The 15,989-nt window shown below is 55.2% G+C and overlaps 1 protein-coding gene across 3 annotated transcripts in view; it reads right to left on the bottom strand.

The window, feature by feature from the left end:
• Positions 1-5,825: 5,825 nt before the first annotated feature.
• Positions 5,826-15,989, bottom strand: part of LOC101407692 (integrin beta-2) — a 43,018-nt gene continuing 32,854 nt past the window's right edge. For all 3 annotated transcript variants that reach the window (XM_087417933.1, XM_004429666.3, XM_087417934.1), the window contains exons 8-16: positions 15,647-15,742; positions 13,220-13,309; positions 12,172-12,312; positions 10,556-10,743; positions 10,156-10,400; positions 9,754-9,973; positions 8,925-9,130; positions 6,581-6,747; positions 5,826-6,318 (exon numbers count right to left, since the gene is read on the bottom strand). In XM_087417933.1, coding sequence (XP_087274059.1) covers positions 6,256-6,318; positions 6,581-6,747; positions 8,925-9,130; positions 9,754-9,973; positions 10,156-10,400; positions 10,556-10,743; positions 12,172-12,312; positions 13,220-13,309; positions 15,647-15,742 — 1,416 coding nt within the window. In that variant the 3' untranslated portion in view covers positions 5,826-6,255. The remainder of the gene's footprint in view (positions 6,319-6,580; positions 6,748-8,924; positions 9,131-9,753; positions 9,974-10,155; positions 10,401-10,555; positions 10,744-12,171; positions 12,313-13,219; positions 13,310-15,646; positions 15,743-15,989) is intronic.

Raw genomic sequence — 15,989 nt, 5'->3', positions numbered from 1 at the left:
CCCTGGCTGGGTAGGAGCAGTCCTGGGATCAGCTAGTGATGTCTGCTGCATCGCTGTTGAGGTGTCTGACACAGGGGAGGTGTCTGCCATTTTTTATCTTCTTCAGGGCCCCAACGTCATTTACTGAGTCGTGTCTCACTGCTGTCCCACCCGTACCTCAACCCTCTAGGGAAGCACTGTGGTGAATTCCGAGCGGTGGGCTGCAGTCTAATCTGAGAATCTAGGTGAGCCCTGGGGAGGCAGGCAAGGTCCAGACTCATCGGAACACCCCTCTCTCTCTTCCAGCATGCTGGAATTCAGGGATGTGGCCTATAAAATCTTCTGTACTTCCTCTCCCTGAGAAGGCCCCAAAGTGGTTAGAATTAACTTGCCCTCAACCCCCAGGGCCAGTATGGAAAGACTGTTCTTGGCCAGGAGGGCACAGTTGGTTGCTGTGTATTTGTGCCTCCTTTGATGTACAAGGACCAGTCAGCACACCTCATCACACCCTGTCACCCAGTTATGGTAAACTGGACCCAGAGGGTGCATGTCCAATGAATGTCACGGGGTCCGAAGAACAGCGCATCAGAGCTGTGAGGCCGGCATCCCAACCCCACCAATTCCTACCTCTGCGACCTCCGCCAAGCTACTCAGCCTCGGTGAGTTTCAGCGCCCGTGGCTCGGCTCACAGCACTGCTGACCATCATGAGGTCACAGAATCAGGCCAGAGGGTACCAGCGGGTTGCAGGTCACAGCACAGAGTTACCTTGCCCGATCTTCCCTTTAGGGCAGACCCGAGCTAGCCCAGGTACCCATGGCACTGGTCTGTGGTGCACAGAATGAAGCCTGGCCCCTTGCACAGAAAGATCATGGGTCTGGGATGTCGAGTCAGTGCCAACGTCAAATGTTTTAATGAGCATATCTTCAAATTTACCCTGGCTCCTCATCAAGTGACAAAGTTCCTCTCTGTCCATGTGAGGCGCAAAGGGCCCTTGACTGCAGTAAACTACGTCTGACCTTCCTCTTCCAGTTCAAATACTTCATATCGCTTTTTGGATCTTCTGCTACATAAAGAGATGTCTAAAAACTCATTTGCTATTAGAAATGGAGTAAACACCAGCCTGGGTTTAGAACTATGGCCTCGGAAACCAACATTTCTTTGTCCTAATAGCACAATCACACAATGCTAATTTAATGATAGCTGAAGGACAGTGGGCATTTGTAAGCATTAACCAGGACACAGTGAACACTGCTACATTTGAAACAGTGTCATCAGCAATGACATTTTAAGATACTCTGAGTTTTGGGACAATATGGTAGCACAGAAGTTCAAAAAATACTCTGTAACTAGAGCCCAAGTTCCTGTTTTAAAACAGAGGCAGAGGGGACGGCATTGTTTAACTTAACACGTTTAATTGTCAAAGAGCTTCAGGCTCATAGGAAAGACCTAAACGACACACTATGAGAAAGTACGAACTACAATGACTTCTCAGAGAAACAGGATGATTACTCTGTTTGCAGTCTGGAATTGAAAGAGGGTATGATTTTCCCAAAAAGAAAGATGGGTAAGGAATTAAACTGACACATTACAATGGTGGCAATTTAAGGGAAATATTCATTGAGCGCACTGCAATGGAAAGGGCTGCCCACGGGCACAGACCAGCCCGGTGGGCTGAGGTCAAGCTCTGGTGGTTTTGGAATGCCAGGGCCTCCACCCTGGAACTGTGCAAATTGGAGTCACATGATGGGCATTTTCACCAGAGTTGTTTTCATTCCTGGTCAGTGTGCCATTTGATTTTGTTCATCATTACGAGTACATTCCTTAGTAAGTTAAAGAATTACTTCCAGAAAGGCCTTGTAAAGAGTGAAGCGGCTACCTGGGCAGGTAACACATTAAACCTCCGAGATCGTTAACACTGGGAGATCTCATTTTCAGCACAGCTGAGGAAAAGGGAGCACTTGAGGGCCTTGGACTTTGGACTTGCCTTGGAGGGATCTGGAAAGGTGTGTGGCAGCTCTTAGACAGGCTGGGTCAGCAGGGCTCCAGGGCGGAAGGAAGGAAGGACAGAGGCAGAAAAGACAGAGGGTCAGCAGGTTTCAACCCCGGCTGGCCACAGACACCACCTGAGGAACATTTAGAAGCAGCGATTCCAGCCACCCACCCCCTGCCCGCCCCCCGCAATGAAGTCAGAACTCCCTGGGGTGCCATGCTGTTTAAAGCTGCCCAGGGACAGGCTGGGCTGAGTTCCCTGAGCTGGGAAGTGCTGCTGCGTGGGCAGCAGTGGGGCATCAGGCCATTCTGCTTCCCTCACCTGCTCAGGTAAAGGGTCCCAGGTGACACCCAGTAACAGGCCCTGACGCAGTTAGAATTTGAAATAAAAGGAGACCCAAAGCCAGATGTCCTCCCGTGTGCCCCCTTCACAGTTCTGTGGGTGGGTAGGGGGTCGATAGGGGTGTGGGTGATACTGTGATATAAGAAGAAGATATACTTTGTCTTCATCCATTTCTGGCACAGAAAACCCTTGGCATTTCCTGAGTAGTAAGAGTGTTAAAGGTGTCTTCTTATTCATAACAACCCCTTTCAATCACGTCTGAGTTTATGTGAATGAGAAGACTCTGGGAAAACATGGAAGGCTGGGGGCTGGTTGCCAAGGAAACCAACCATGTGATTGGAGGGTTGGCACTTTCAGTCCCACCCCCGGACCTCCAGGAGAGGAGAGCAACTGAAGTTTGAATCAGTCACCAGTGGTAAATGATTCAATCAGTCATGCCTACATCATGGAACCTCCATGAAAACCCAGAAGGATGGGACTCAGCTTCCGGGTTGGTGAACACGTGGAGGTGCTGGGAGGGTGGTGTGCTCAGAGAGCATGGAAGCTCCGAGCCCCTTCCTACACCTTGCCCTGTGCGTCTCTTCATCTGGCTGCTCATTCACATCCTTTGTAATAAACTGGAAATCTAATGAATAAATGGGTTTTCTGAGTTCTGTGAGCCACTCTAGCAAATTAATCCAATCTCTGATCTATAGCCAATCCTCAGAAACACAGGTGACAACCTGGACTTGTGACTGGCATCTGAAGGGGATGGGGGCAGTCTTGCAGGACTGAGCCCTCAACCTGTGGGATCTGATGCCATCTCTAGGTAGACAGTCTCAGAACTGAGTTAAATTTGTGGGACCACTGGTCAGTGTCCTTAGAGAATCAAGTTACCTGCTTGGTGGTGTGGGGAAAACACACACGTCGGAGTGGCCAGCCATCTGGATTTGCCCAGATTGCATGGTTTCCTGGGATAAGGGGCTTTCAGTGTTAACACCAGGACATCCCAGACAAACCAGGATAGTTGGTCTCTGGAGCCTGGCTGTAGACTGTGCTCCCAGGTCATTCTGACGCCCTCCCGTCTCTCCCCACGCCATGGTTGCCACCTGCTGCCCTGGTCAGCAACCTGCTTGTGTTGGGACCTCAGCGCTGAGTTCTGGATCTGGGGTTGTGTGCTGGCTGTGGCCCAGCTCAGTATCGTTTACCACCCAAACCTCTGAGAGCAGCACTTGCTCCCTGACCTAGCCACCCCCAGCGAGAGGCAGAGGCAGGGTTAGGGCCCACCTGACCCGTGGGGTTAGCTGCGTCCCTGTTCCCAGACAGGTCATGTGGACACTGTGACTGCCCAGCGAGGAGAAACTGCTGAAACACACGGATGGTGCACGATGGAGGTTTCATTAAAAAGGGATAAAACAAAACTCACTAAATGATAATTCACTGAAATATTCCAGAAACAAACGTTGGGTTGCTTAGATAAATGACGTAAGATTTTGACCCTAATTGAGTCTCCAAACCTGTCTTTAGATCAGGACAATGAAGGAGACACTACCAGAGCTGGAGGGTGGATTTTTGGTCGACAGGCCTGCGTGGTCAACCAGAGCGAGGGAGGCACCCGAGTTAGAGGTTTGAGGACGGAGGGGGTGCAGGGCGTCATGAGAGAATTCCACCCACGGTTGTGGAAAAGGAACTATGATTACCACTGATTGTGTAGACATGGATGCATAGGAAAGGAACTGGCGGTGGATGCCCACCAATGGGACCCAGAGGAAGGAGAGCAGTTCAGGGGAAAGGTGCTGGACTTCCCTCCGAAGTGCCCGTGTGACACTGCATGGAGGGGTCTACAAGGTTTGGGACTGGAGTGGAGAGTGGGGACCTTCAGTGGGCAGACCATGTGAGGATGGGCTCACCTGCAAGGGGGTTATCAAGGGAAGGGTCGAGACCATGAATATGAAGAGTCACCACCATTTACGGGGTGGGAGACTAGGATGGCCTGTGGCCCAACGTTGTCTGCAAGTGGTTCCATATTGTTCATTTGTGTAACCACACTGTGGATAGATAAAATAAAGCCTGACTCTTTTCCTAGGTGTGGAAGGCTGTGGCACATTAATAGGGTAAAAAGTTCACCTTTGGCTATTCTGTGTCAAATTCGCTTCTTTATGGATAGGGAGAGTCCCAGGAGTGAGGAATGAGTGATGCTAGGAGATTGTAGAGTGATGGGACCTGGTGGGACGTGCACGTGGGCCTTTTCCACACTCCCGGCTTGGCGAGGGGCAGGCATGAGGCCTGGGAGGAGGACGACTCATGGCCTTAGGTGGGATGAGGAAATGCACTGGGGCCCCCAAGATACATAGCGAAGCAGGAAAGGGTGATGATGTCAGAGCAGCTCCGAGCTGGGCCAGGCAGCAGACCAACACACTGAGGTTGGCCCTGAGTGGGAAAGAAAGCTTCCTCTCTACGGAAAGAGGAAGGCAGAAGGATCATCCAGCATGAGAAATATGAGCATTGGAAGATTCCTGGGTGAGGTACTCGGTTTTATTCCTTTAAATCTTGCTCTAAGTTCTGTGCCATGTGCTTTTCCGTCCCAGCACGTGTCGGTTACGATTTTATACTGGCTGTGTGGTTACTCTGTGTGCCTCCAGGAGGGCAGGGGTGGGTCTGTTTCTGTCGAGGTTTGCTTCGCAGTGAATGGCACGGAGCAGTACTGCACTCCGTGAGTGCTCTCTGAATGATGGATGCTTTCTAATCCAGAGTTATGCTTGGATTTTAATAAGGAATTATGTAGATTTAGGAAAAAAAATAAGGGCAAACATCATCTGGAAGTGTTTCTGTATGTGAACATAGACTCACAAACAGGCACCCTACATCCACATCTGCCCTCCTGTCTCAGTCTGTGTGATATGGAGACGAGGGAAAGAGCAAGCACGGGTGTCGGTGTGGAGGATGTTAAAGTATTAGAATCCAGCCCTTTCCCTGGGGACCCCAGAACCTCCCTGCTCTGTGGGGCTCTCACCAGCCACCCGAAGACCCTGGCCCACACCATGTCTGCTGCGACAGTGCCCATGGGCGAGCACTCGCACGTCTCGGTTATCGTGCTTGGATACCACCACAAACTGTCATTACATGAGACCCGGGCTGGTTCCCTCAGCCGTGTGGCCCTGGATCAGCCGTGACTTCCTGGTCATCCCATGAGACAGCCCCTGAAGAGTGCACTTAATTTAAAACTCTCTTCTTGGCTTGGGTTCACCATCCCATTCCCCCAAGAGCTGTGTAGACAGCTGGAGAGGAGGTGAGAGATGCCCATTTCCCAGCTTGCCTCTGCAGCAGGCTCCCCTTCACAGGGCTGCCCCACGTCCTCTGAAAGCTGCCTGGTGGGGGGCAGGGACTGGGCTGGAGAGGGCTATGTGTGCACAGCCAACAGGTGAGGAAGGAGAAGAGAGAGCCCCGCACCACCATTCGAGTCGATGTGGACCCTCCAAGCGTGTAGAGAGCAAGGAGGTAGGCAGAGCCCAGCTTCCATGGATAGCGTGTGCAGAAGTTTCATTAATTTATTTCCATACACTTGATTGGGGAACAGTATAAACAATGTAATGTAATTTTATACCCTAAGTTCAAATAGAAATAAAATTGCATCACCTTTAATCAGACACCATCCTAATTTTTACACAGGAAAATACGTATCTGACCTTACAAGACTCAAGCAATTCCTTTTTCAAGTCTCTATGAAAAGTTGTACATATCAGAAAGGAGAGGCTGTCCCTTCTGATGAGTCCATTTAGTCACCTGGCCATATCTGTCATTTTGAGGGCGGAGAAAAACATAGTGGATTTTTGGTTAATAGATGAAATTGTCAAGCATCATGAGCCATGTGACAGTGTAGGTCACATTCAGCCTGATGGAGGGGACATGGTTTGGGGTAGTCCCATCTGGGCTGTTCAGATGGCCTTGTCTTCACCAAGCGTCCCTAAGTCTCAGCAAACTTAGGGTTCATGACCGTCGTGGTGGCGCTCTTGAAAAGGGGGTTATCCTGGTGAGAAAAGCAAACAGGACCATCAGTGCAGGGGAGGAGAGCTGGGAGAGGGGTGACCTTCCCTCGGCTTCTGGCCCTGCTGGCAGAGCTAGCCCACAGCGGTGGACACCCTGAGGATGAGCTCCAGGGGAGTGGGGGTGGGCAGGTATGCAGCCTCAGGTGGATGTCCACGGTCTCTTGGGCGAGAGGTCACCCAGGGCGGGGAGGGTGCGCCCCTCCACAGGGACCAGCTGCCCCACCCCCAGGAAAGGCCACTCACGTTGTTCCACTGGGACTTGAGCTTCTCCTTCTCAAAGCGCTTGTATTCCCTGAGGTCGCTCAGATGGGTCAGGGCTTTCCAGATGACCAGCAGGAGGACACCAATGAGCACGACTCCTGCCACAGTGCCCCCGACGATGGCAGCGATGTTGGGGCCCTCCACACACTCTAAGGTAAAGAGGAAGCACACGCACACCAAGCGTCAGGCCCTCCCCAGCTCACTCAGCCCCATGTGTGCCCCGTCCCAGGTTACCGCCCAGTGCTTAGGGTCCCACTGCTGGACTCACGGTGACAGTAGGAGAGTGAACTGGCCAGAGTGGGGGCAGAGCTGGGGACTCGGCCAGGCCTCATGGTTCCAAGTGAAATGTAAAGGCCCCTTGTTTATAGAGAATGTGGGGCCCAGGCTGTCAGGTAACCAGGGCAGAGCCTGGATGAGACATGGGCTGCGAACAGGCTGTGAGCTCCAGGCCACATGGAGGGCCTGGGCCCCACCTGCCCTCCTGGGGTTCCCATCACTGGGAAGGGGAGCTGGGAGCAGGTCTCAGTCCTGCAAGGGCCCCAGTGGACTGCTGGCTCATGCCTGGTGTGGTCACTCCAGTGGCTGGGCCCGCCAGCCCTGTGCTCCTGACCCCTCAGCCTCTCTGAGTGGGAAAGGGTGGCTGTGTAGAGAGTTCGTGCGCTCCACACGCTCCCAGGCACTGCCCGTGTAAAGCCCTTACTCCCCTCTCATCGTGGGTCTGTTTACCCTAAGTCCCTGCCAGCGACACATGCTTTGTCACTGTCACCCAGTGAAGCTCCTCAAAACTGTCCCAGCCCCTTCCCAGCTGTTGGGGGCCTGTGGATCCTCCAGCTGTCCCCGGTCTTCCTGATCCCCTCCCTGTGTTCCATCCTAGGGCAGGCTCTGTCCACACCACCCCTGTGACCCCAACCCAGCCCGCGTCCATCCATCTCCACTCTTAAGTGCCTGGATCTCGAAGCAGCCCCTTACAGGTCTACATCCACCTGATCCCTCTCGGCTCTGCATCTGGCTTTTGAAAACAGTTCAGACGTGTGGCTTGCTCTTCTGAAAACCTGCTAACAGTTCCTGGTATGTTTAGAAACAGACCTGAATGCCCACAGGACTCACTGGACTCTATAATGACAAGCACTGGGTGCCCCTGACTGCACATCCTCTATCCCCTCTGTCTGGACACTCTTATGCTCTGGTTTCAACGGCAACGTGTCCTCCTCCAAGAGGCCTTCTGACCTCTGACCTCAGGGATCACCCCCACCTGCAGTCATCTTTGCATCTTGTGACCCCAGCCACAACCTCCTGCTATCTTGGGCACCAGTGTTCTGACTTGTTAGGGAAGCGTGTCCCCCCACCCCTTGGAACGTGATCCCGTGAAGACAGGGTTGGCATCTTCGCGTCCTTGACCAACTGTGCCCCATATGGATCTGGAACCCAGGGGACAGACAGGTGAACAGCATTTGGGAAACCCCAGTGCCTGGGCTCCCAGGGCCCTTGGATCCCCTCTCCAGGGCTGAGTTGTGAGCACAAGGATTTTCAAAAGCCCGTGGGTGATCCTGATGCAGCCATCCCTGGACCAGCTTCTGGACCTGCCGCTTATGAAATCAATAGGAGCAGCCTCAACTGAGTTGGAGTCATGGAGGCCTGCAGAGGGAGCTCTCACCCCATATCATATATCGTCAATTACACCCAACAGGAAGAGACAGACCCTTGCATGTCCCACAGGAAATGAAACGACTTTACTACTGAAGGAAGACTTCTCCCCACCCAGCAACAGCTCAGCCAATCAGAAAACGTCACAGCTCAGCCAATGAGAAGCCTTTGTAGCCCTGAACTGTAACTTTCCCCCATGGACTTGCCTTTAGAACAGCACCCCTCTCTCCTTTTTCTCTATAAAAGCAGCTCCTCTCCTCTGTTCTCCGCATTTGCCTGTGGTTCACCACAGCACGCACATCCCGAATTGCAATTCTCTGGGCTATTCCTGAATGAACTCATTTTGTTGGTAAAATATCAGGTGGATTTGCTTTTTAAGTTGACAGGCTTCAAGCCTTGGTCAACCATCAGTGGGAAATGACCAGCCTGGGCCGTGTGGTGCTCAGTGGGGTCCCGTCCTCTGTTTGGAGCAGCGCTGCTGCTAGGGGACAAGCCATCGCTGCACCTCAGCACATCGAGGTAAGGTCAGAGATGTGAGGGAGAGGGCCGGGGCAGAGGGCCATGGTCCTGGACACTCTCCTGACGCTGCCAGACCCATCTTCCCGCATGGAGAGAGACCTTCGTCTCCAGAGGCCCCATGACTGGAACTCTGGCCTCCATGTCCTGCCCAGCAGGGCCTCACCTCGCCTCTCGTCCACGTGGATGCTGTAGCTGTCCCTCCCGTCCTGCTGCAGCAGTGTGTAGGTCATCCAGCAGCCCTCCGAGTCCTGCTCCTTGCATGTCTTACCCGACCCAGGGGGTTTGTCCAGTAGCCTCAGGTTCTTACACTCCAAACTGCAGTTCTTCTCCCAGGGGCCCTTGTCGAATTTCAGGCACTCAGCACAGGAGCTGTGGTTGAGGCACTGCATGAGTGTGTGTGCAAGAGGGTGTGCACACAGGTGCGGGGGGGACATGGCTGTGAGAGGTATGTGAGGGGTGAAAAGGTGTGTGTGAGAGGAAGTGAGGGGGTGTGCGGGGGTGAAGGTGTCTGAGGATTTAAGATTGTGTCAGGGGGTGTGAGAGATTGTGAGGATGTGAGGCTGTGTGAGGGGATGTGAGAGGATGTGACAGAGTATGAGAGGGGGTGTGATGGTGTGAGCATGTGACGGGGTGAGAAGGTGTGTGTGAGGGGTGTGAGAGTGTATCCGAGGATATATGAGAGGGTGTGGGGGTGTGAGAAGGGTGGCGGGAGTGAGAAGGGGTGGCAGGGCCCAGATCTGGGCACCGTGTGGGGCTCCCCTGGTCGGGACAGGAGTGGTCGGGGCGGGGCTGTGGGGACGGGGCAGAGGTGCCTGGGGGAGTGAGGAAGGGTGGATTCACTGGGACCTGGAAGCCCGATGGGTGGGGCCCCAGGCTGGCCCAGGACACCTGGCCCTGAAGGAGGCCACAGGGGTGCAAAGGGAGGAGGTCCGCCTGTCCAGGCCGAAGCATTCCTGGGGTGACAGCCACGCTGTACCGAGCTGAGCACTCACGCATAGCCGCCGCAGGGTGACGGGCAGCCCAGGCACTCCTCGCACAGGGGCGGCTGGTAGTTGGCGTCGCACTCGCACACGTTGCAGCGGCACCGGCCACGGCCGCTGCACTCGACCCCCCGCCGGTTCAGGCAGCCTTCAGTGGACTTTGGGCACTGGCATGCCGAGCCCTCAAAGCCCTCCCGGCACTGGCACTGGCCACATTTGCAGCTTCCCCGCCCTGGAAGACAGTGGGGCCACCACAGACTCACCCTTGTCCCTCCAGACCACCGACCTGGCCCTGTGCCCACCAGGACTGCAGCCAGGATCTACTTCTGCTGCCCTCTGGAGCTGAGCGAGGCCCTCACAGTCTGTGTGCCTGCCTGTCTGTCCCCAACATCCCATCTGTCCCCGCACACTCACTCTCGCCCCCGCAGACTTGGCCGTCGAAGCGCTCACAGTTGACATTGTCGCACTCGCAGAACTGCCCGAAGATCTCCTTGTTGGGCACGTCGCTCTTGTGGCAAATGCACTGCCCGCACACGCAGTCCCCCAGCCCTGAGCAGACGAGGGAGTTGTTGTCCTTCCGGCAGCTTCCTTCCAGCTCCTGGCTGCTCCGGCCCTGCGTCTGGCACTCACAGTTCTTCCCAATGTAGCCGGCATCGCACCTGGGGCAGGAGGGTGCAAGGTCAGGGCCCCTCCCGAGGATGATGCAGGCGAGCCGCCCCTTCCTCCAGGACCACAGGCCCTCTGCTGAAAACACCGCTCCTGCAGTCTCGCTGCCCCGTGGGGTGGGGTGAGTGCGGCCCCGTGCCCATCTCACCTGCAGATGCCACACTCCATGGAGCCCTGGCCCCGGCACAGGCTGCGGTCCCGGCTCGCGCCCCGGCATTGACACTCGCACTGGGGTAGGACCTTCACGGTCACTGTGTCTGAGAAGCCCAGCGCCCGGATGACAAACGACTGCTCCTGGACGCACTCGGCGGCCGTGACCTTCACCTGGAAGGTGATCTGTGGCGGGGAAGGGCAGGGCTCAGGTGAGGCCGGGACACCAGGGTCACGACCCTCCTCCCATCTCCTTGCCCAGCAGCCTGGACACAGATGCCCCGGGGCTAGCGGGGTGAGAGTGTGCCTCCTCGGCTCCCGGGTTGGGGGGACACCAGCCTCTGCAGGTGACCTGGGTGGGAGCAGATTGAGGTGGGGTAAGGGGGAGAACACGGAAGATTCCAGGTTTCTCCAGGACTTGGGGTTTAAGGTGAGAGAAGAGAGAATGAGGGAGAGGTGGAAACTCAGAGGCTGCGATGCAGGAACATGGCAGCAGCAGGCCCTACAGAGCTCTGCAGAGCCTACGGTGCTCCCCGCACCACCATCTTTGGGCGTGGACTCAGGCTGGGGTCTTTACAGTACTTTTTGTCATACGTGCGTTGAAAGGGATTTGAAAGTGACTTTGTGAAGGACATGTACTTCGTCCTTAACCAGCATGTCAAGGTACCAGAATCCCACGGGAAGTCCTAGGATCTGGATATGGAGTTGTGTTCTGACCCTGAATCAAGGATCAAGATCCTGCCCAGGAGGAATCAAGTGGGACAGAGCAGGGTCCCCGCTCCCCATACTGCACACCTGAAGCAGCCGCCAGCTCTGAGCTCCGGGGAGCGCTGGTCTCAAGAGCAAACCACACCCCGTGTCAGTGTAAGTGAATCTGCACAGGTGCATTAGGATAGAGCAGAGATATCAGGAAAGTGTGTAAGAAGCAACCAGCCACATAAGGTGGAATGGAGTCCCATGTGGATCACCCGGTGTGAGGGGGAGACAGTCTGCTACAAATTCACAGGCGACATTTAGTAAGTAACGTATTTGAGGGAATTCCAGTGTCGTATTTAAAAATGGATAAAAGCACATATTTTGCTGAATATTAGGTCACAGCCAGCGAAAGGAAAACTTTAATTGTTGTGGTCATAATAAATTTAAACTATTAGGGAAATAACTCAGTGCCTATTTCTAATCACCTTTTGGCACCCATGCTTTGATGTCTTTGTCAAAAAACATAAGAAAACACAAAAGTCAAGGAAAATAACCCAAACTAGATGTGTAGTGTGCAGAAGAAATGCCCTTCTTTGCAGGGACGCGCTGTGTCCAGCGTCTGCCGCCAGGGGGCGCTGCCATGGTCATGAGTCTGTGTACCCCAAGGAGTCTTGTGTTGATAACTAGGACGCCCTATGCCAAGGCGCGCCGGCTGCCTGCTCCTGTCCTCAGCAGTAAGACAACAGCTCACCCAGGGAACCTTGGCCGCCTCCCAGAGGATTTGAAAGGAAGGGAACGGAGCCGGCTGTGGACATTTGCTCCTGCCCCTCACTTGTCCCCGTGTAAGCCGGTCTGCCTGCACTTCCTTCTGGCTGTCACGGGGACAGAACTTTCCAGAAGGTCAGGATGGAACCTTACTGGGACGTTGATCTGGACGCCGTTGCAATCCCCTCTGGGCTGGTTCACATTCGATACCCCGTTACTGCAGAAGGAGTCGTAGGTGACTGTCAGGGTGTCAGGGAGGGTGCTATGATCCAGAAAGACCCTGGAGGAGAGTTCCTGTAGGCAAAGAGCAGCCACCACCGATTAGGGAGGACCCTCCCACTGTTCTCTGGCTCTTCCTGGCTGATGGCTTGCACACCTCTCTGTCATCTCCCTCCCTCCACCCACAGGCCCACTGAGAGCTGGGTAGGGCCCAGGTCCTGTGCTCTGTGCAAGCGGTGGTGGTGGGGTTACCAACAGCATGATCCCCCCCGCAATACAGACTAGTGAGGAGACTGACATGGAGACAGATCACAGCCCCATGAGAATGGGGGCTTGACACTCCCTCTCACCACTGACTCCCCAGTGCCTGGCACAGGGTAGGAGCTGGAGGAACTGTGTGAGTGAATGAGAGTGAGAGATACAGACAGACAAAGAGAGAGACAGACAGATGTAGAGACACAGAGTGGGAGAGACAGAGAGAGATGAACAAACACAGAGACAGAGAGAGAGACAGAGAGGTAAACGAGCCAATGATGGCGGCACCATCGGTGCAGAGGCAGAAACCCCACAGGCAGCGGCTGGAGATCAGGAGGGCCTGCTTGGGCACCGAGGGCTCTAAGTGGGTGCAGAAGGAAAGGGAGCCCCTCAATGGGCTCTAACTTAATCAGTGCCATCAGCGTTTATCCAGTGCCCTGGGCTGTGCCTGGTGAAGCCACTAGGACCTTGGGCCTGGAAGGGGGCCTGGCACTGGTGGTTCCGGGAAGGCACTGGTGAGGGTCTGGGGTGACACATACCATGCCATCAACCAGAGAGGACGCAGCTGCCCTGTGGGAAGTGCAGGGTCAGTATGTCCAGAAGGCCTGAGGGTGGCATAACAGGCAGGGGGCTCTGTTCTCCAGACCACACTTCTGTTGACCTGCAGCGGGGAGGGTGTCTTTGCTGACCCCCCAGGGCCCTCAGCCAAGCCCCCTGGGGGACTCACATTGTAGGCCTTCTTAATGAGCTGGACCACGTTGCTGGAATCCTCTGACAGCTCCCCGACCGCCGACTTGGGAATGATCTCGGTGAGCTTCTGTTGGGCAAGACCAGGTGGTCACCACTAGACCTGGGACCACAGAAACATCAGTGTGCCCTCAGATTTGTAACACCCCAGGGGGTTTCCCTCTCCCTTGCACAATGGGTCACACAATCCCCCACGCCATTTCTGACTGTGTTTAGTTAAGTCAGCACAAGGTCAGCTGTGTGCTGGTAATGGTTAACAACCGGCTCTCGGGAAGAAAAAAGCCCTGTGTTGTAGGGTTTGCCCATTTCTTTGGTGTAAATACTCCACCTTGGTGGATTTCCAGCAGTGACGTCACTGAAGGCAGAGCTGGGAAGAAGTGCCTTGCCACCATTCGATACTGTCCCCACCATGCAGATGTGACAGGCACAAACCAGCGTGGGGCATAGGTAACTGAAAAATGTGCCAGAACCCTCAGGAAGGGATGAGCTCTGAGCACTTTAAGGAGTTGATATAATTGAATTTTAATAATGACTGTGCTAAGCAGCAATGTGACAGTCGGCTCTGGCAGGCTGGGCCAGCGGTCCACTGATGCCCCGGGGTGGGCAGGCCCGGGCGACCGTAATGCAGACAGGCCTGGGGCAGCCTCCAGGAACCTTTGTGTCCTCCGTCCCCTCACACAAGCCTTAGCTGAGTTCAAGGGTCACGTCGTCTTTCACGGAAGATCGCGCCATCACTTTGTCTTACAGAACTGATGATCGGGTCGCTTCCCTGCCCCAGAGCCCTTCCGTGACTCCCCAGAGTGGAGTCCAGTCACCTCCACAGGGCTCAGAGGGACCATCACAGCCTGGCCACCAGCCCCCTGCAGCCTCCACTGCCCACTTCCCTAGGTCCCAGCCTCGGGACAGGCCCCGTGCTGGGGGAGGCTGGGGTCTTCCACGGCCTGTCCTGGCCACCTGCTCTCCACTCGGTGCAGAAACACGCACCGAGGCGGGTCCAGCGTCTGCTGTCCCTACAGGCTATGGGTCTCCTTGACACCCCTCCCCCAGGAGCCCTGTGACAGGGAGTCAGGGAACTAAGGCTCAGAAAGGCCTGCGACCTGCCCAGGGCATTGTCCATGCTAGCGGGGACAGGGTTTGGGGTTCAAGTCTACTGTCCAGCTTCTCCCCCATTACCAAGCTGTCTTCTGGAACACAACTCCTGCTGCTAATAGCAACTTACTGGGACCTGCTACGACCCCATGAGGAGGGCACCATCATGTCCCCATAATGCAGCCAAGGACACGGTAGCTGTGAGGTCCTGACCTGATAGTGCTCACGAAGCTAATGCGGGCTGGTGGTCCGTGGCCCTGCTGCACCTGGCCCCTGCTGAGTGGAGCCACTGTCACTGTGGCTGGGCAAGCTGCCAGCGCCCGCCCCGGCGGGTCTCCTGAACACTGCCCCCTCCCCCTCCTCTGTGTCCCCCGCAGGGTCCTGTCCCCACTCTGGGGTCCCGGAACACCACGGCAGGAACTGCTGGTCTCACCGGTGGCCCCCAGCAGGCGCCCCACAGGCAGAGGCAGCAGCAGGTCCCCAGCCCGCAGCAGAGAGGTGGACGGGACGTGGGGCCGTGAGGGGCCAGGAGGCTCCCACAGCCACAGAGCAAGGAGGAGGCCGCCCAGCTAAAGTGCAGCCCATGAGGACACACAAACACAGCACGTAAGACACAAACAACCGAGACCGAAAAGAGCGAAGAAGAATGGAAGAGAAACTGCTGTGGGGACAGAAGCAAGCTCCCTCCAGAGTGTCACGCTCTGGAAGAATTTAATAAGAACAGTAAGCCAGTAACGTCAGGACAGAGCCGGGGCTGCTGAGGCAGAGAAGGAGGAAGTGCTGTCAGTGGTAAAGCATTGGTTTCCGTGCGGAGACAGCCGCTGCGGAGCCTGGGCTCCTGGTTACGCGGGTGTGCCGCCTCGAGAAATGCCCAGAGTGTCGCTCGAGGCTGGTGAAGCCTCCTGTGTATTCTCATAGTGCGTGAAGAGTGCTCACATTCACACGTACGTGGCCGTAAAGAAGAAAGTTTCCCTAAAGTGAAGCGCGGGATCTGCCGACCCAAAGACGTGCTGTGTTGTGGCAAAAACGGAAACGTCACAGCTAAGACGGCACACGCTGTTAATGTGACTGAGTGTCACGGACAAACACTCCTTCTTTCATCCACATAAATGTCCTGTGGCCCAAAGAGGCCTCGGGCTTCTCACCTGCAGTGTTCACGCCCGAAACCCGTGGCGGACCAGGTGGCTCCCACCAGGCCGCTTGTCCACACGCCCAGGCTGCGGAAGCAGAACTCAGCCTGTGGCAATGCTGGATTTTGTCATGTTTCAGCTGAAATGCCCCCGTCCCCCATGTTGCTTAAGATCCCGACTCCATTTACCTTGTAGGTTGCCACCATTCTACTTGTCACAGCGAAGATGGGCTGGATGTTGCTTTCAGCCAGTTTGTGGGCCAGCTGGCCCACCGACGGGTAGTCCTGGAGAGGAGACACCTGGTCAGACAGCCCCGGAGGCCAGGGACGAGCCGTCCAGGCTGCCCGTCTGCTCCTGCCCGACAGAAGTGAAAGCCCAGGGCTCAGTGCCACCCATGGGACCCTTTGAGTGATGTTTACAAATGCATAAAAGAATAGGATTACGAGGGAAACCTGGTGATACTAAACAATGTTGAGAAAGTATCAGAGGGAGTGATTGTCTCTTGATCGGTGCCCTGAAAAGGAAATCTAG

The sequence above is a fragment of the Ceratotherium simum genome, chromosome 27 (assembly GCF_057802395.1).
Source record: "Ceratotherium simum simum isolate JZ-2026a chromosome 27, ASM5780239v1, whole genome shotgun sequence".
Classification (NCBI taxonomy): domain Eukaryota; kingdom Metazoa; phylum Chordata; class Mammalia; order Perissodactyla; family Rhinocerotidae; genus Ceratotherium; species Ceratotherium simum.
The sequence above is the reverse complement of the archived record's forward strand: the minus strand, read 5'-3'. Positions and strand labels throughout refer to the sequence as shown.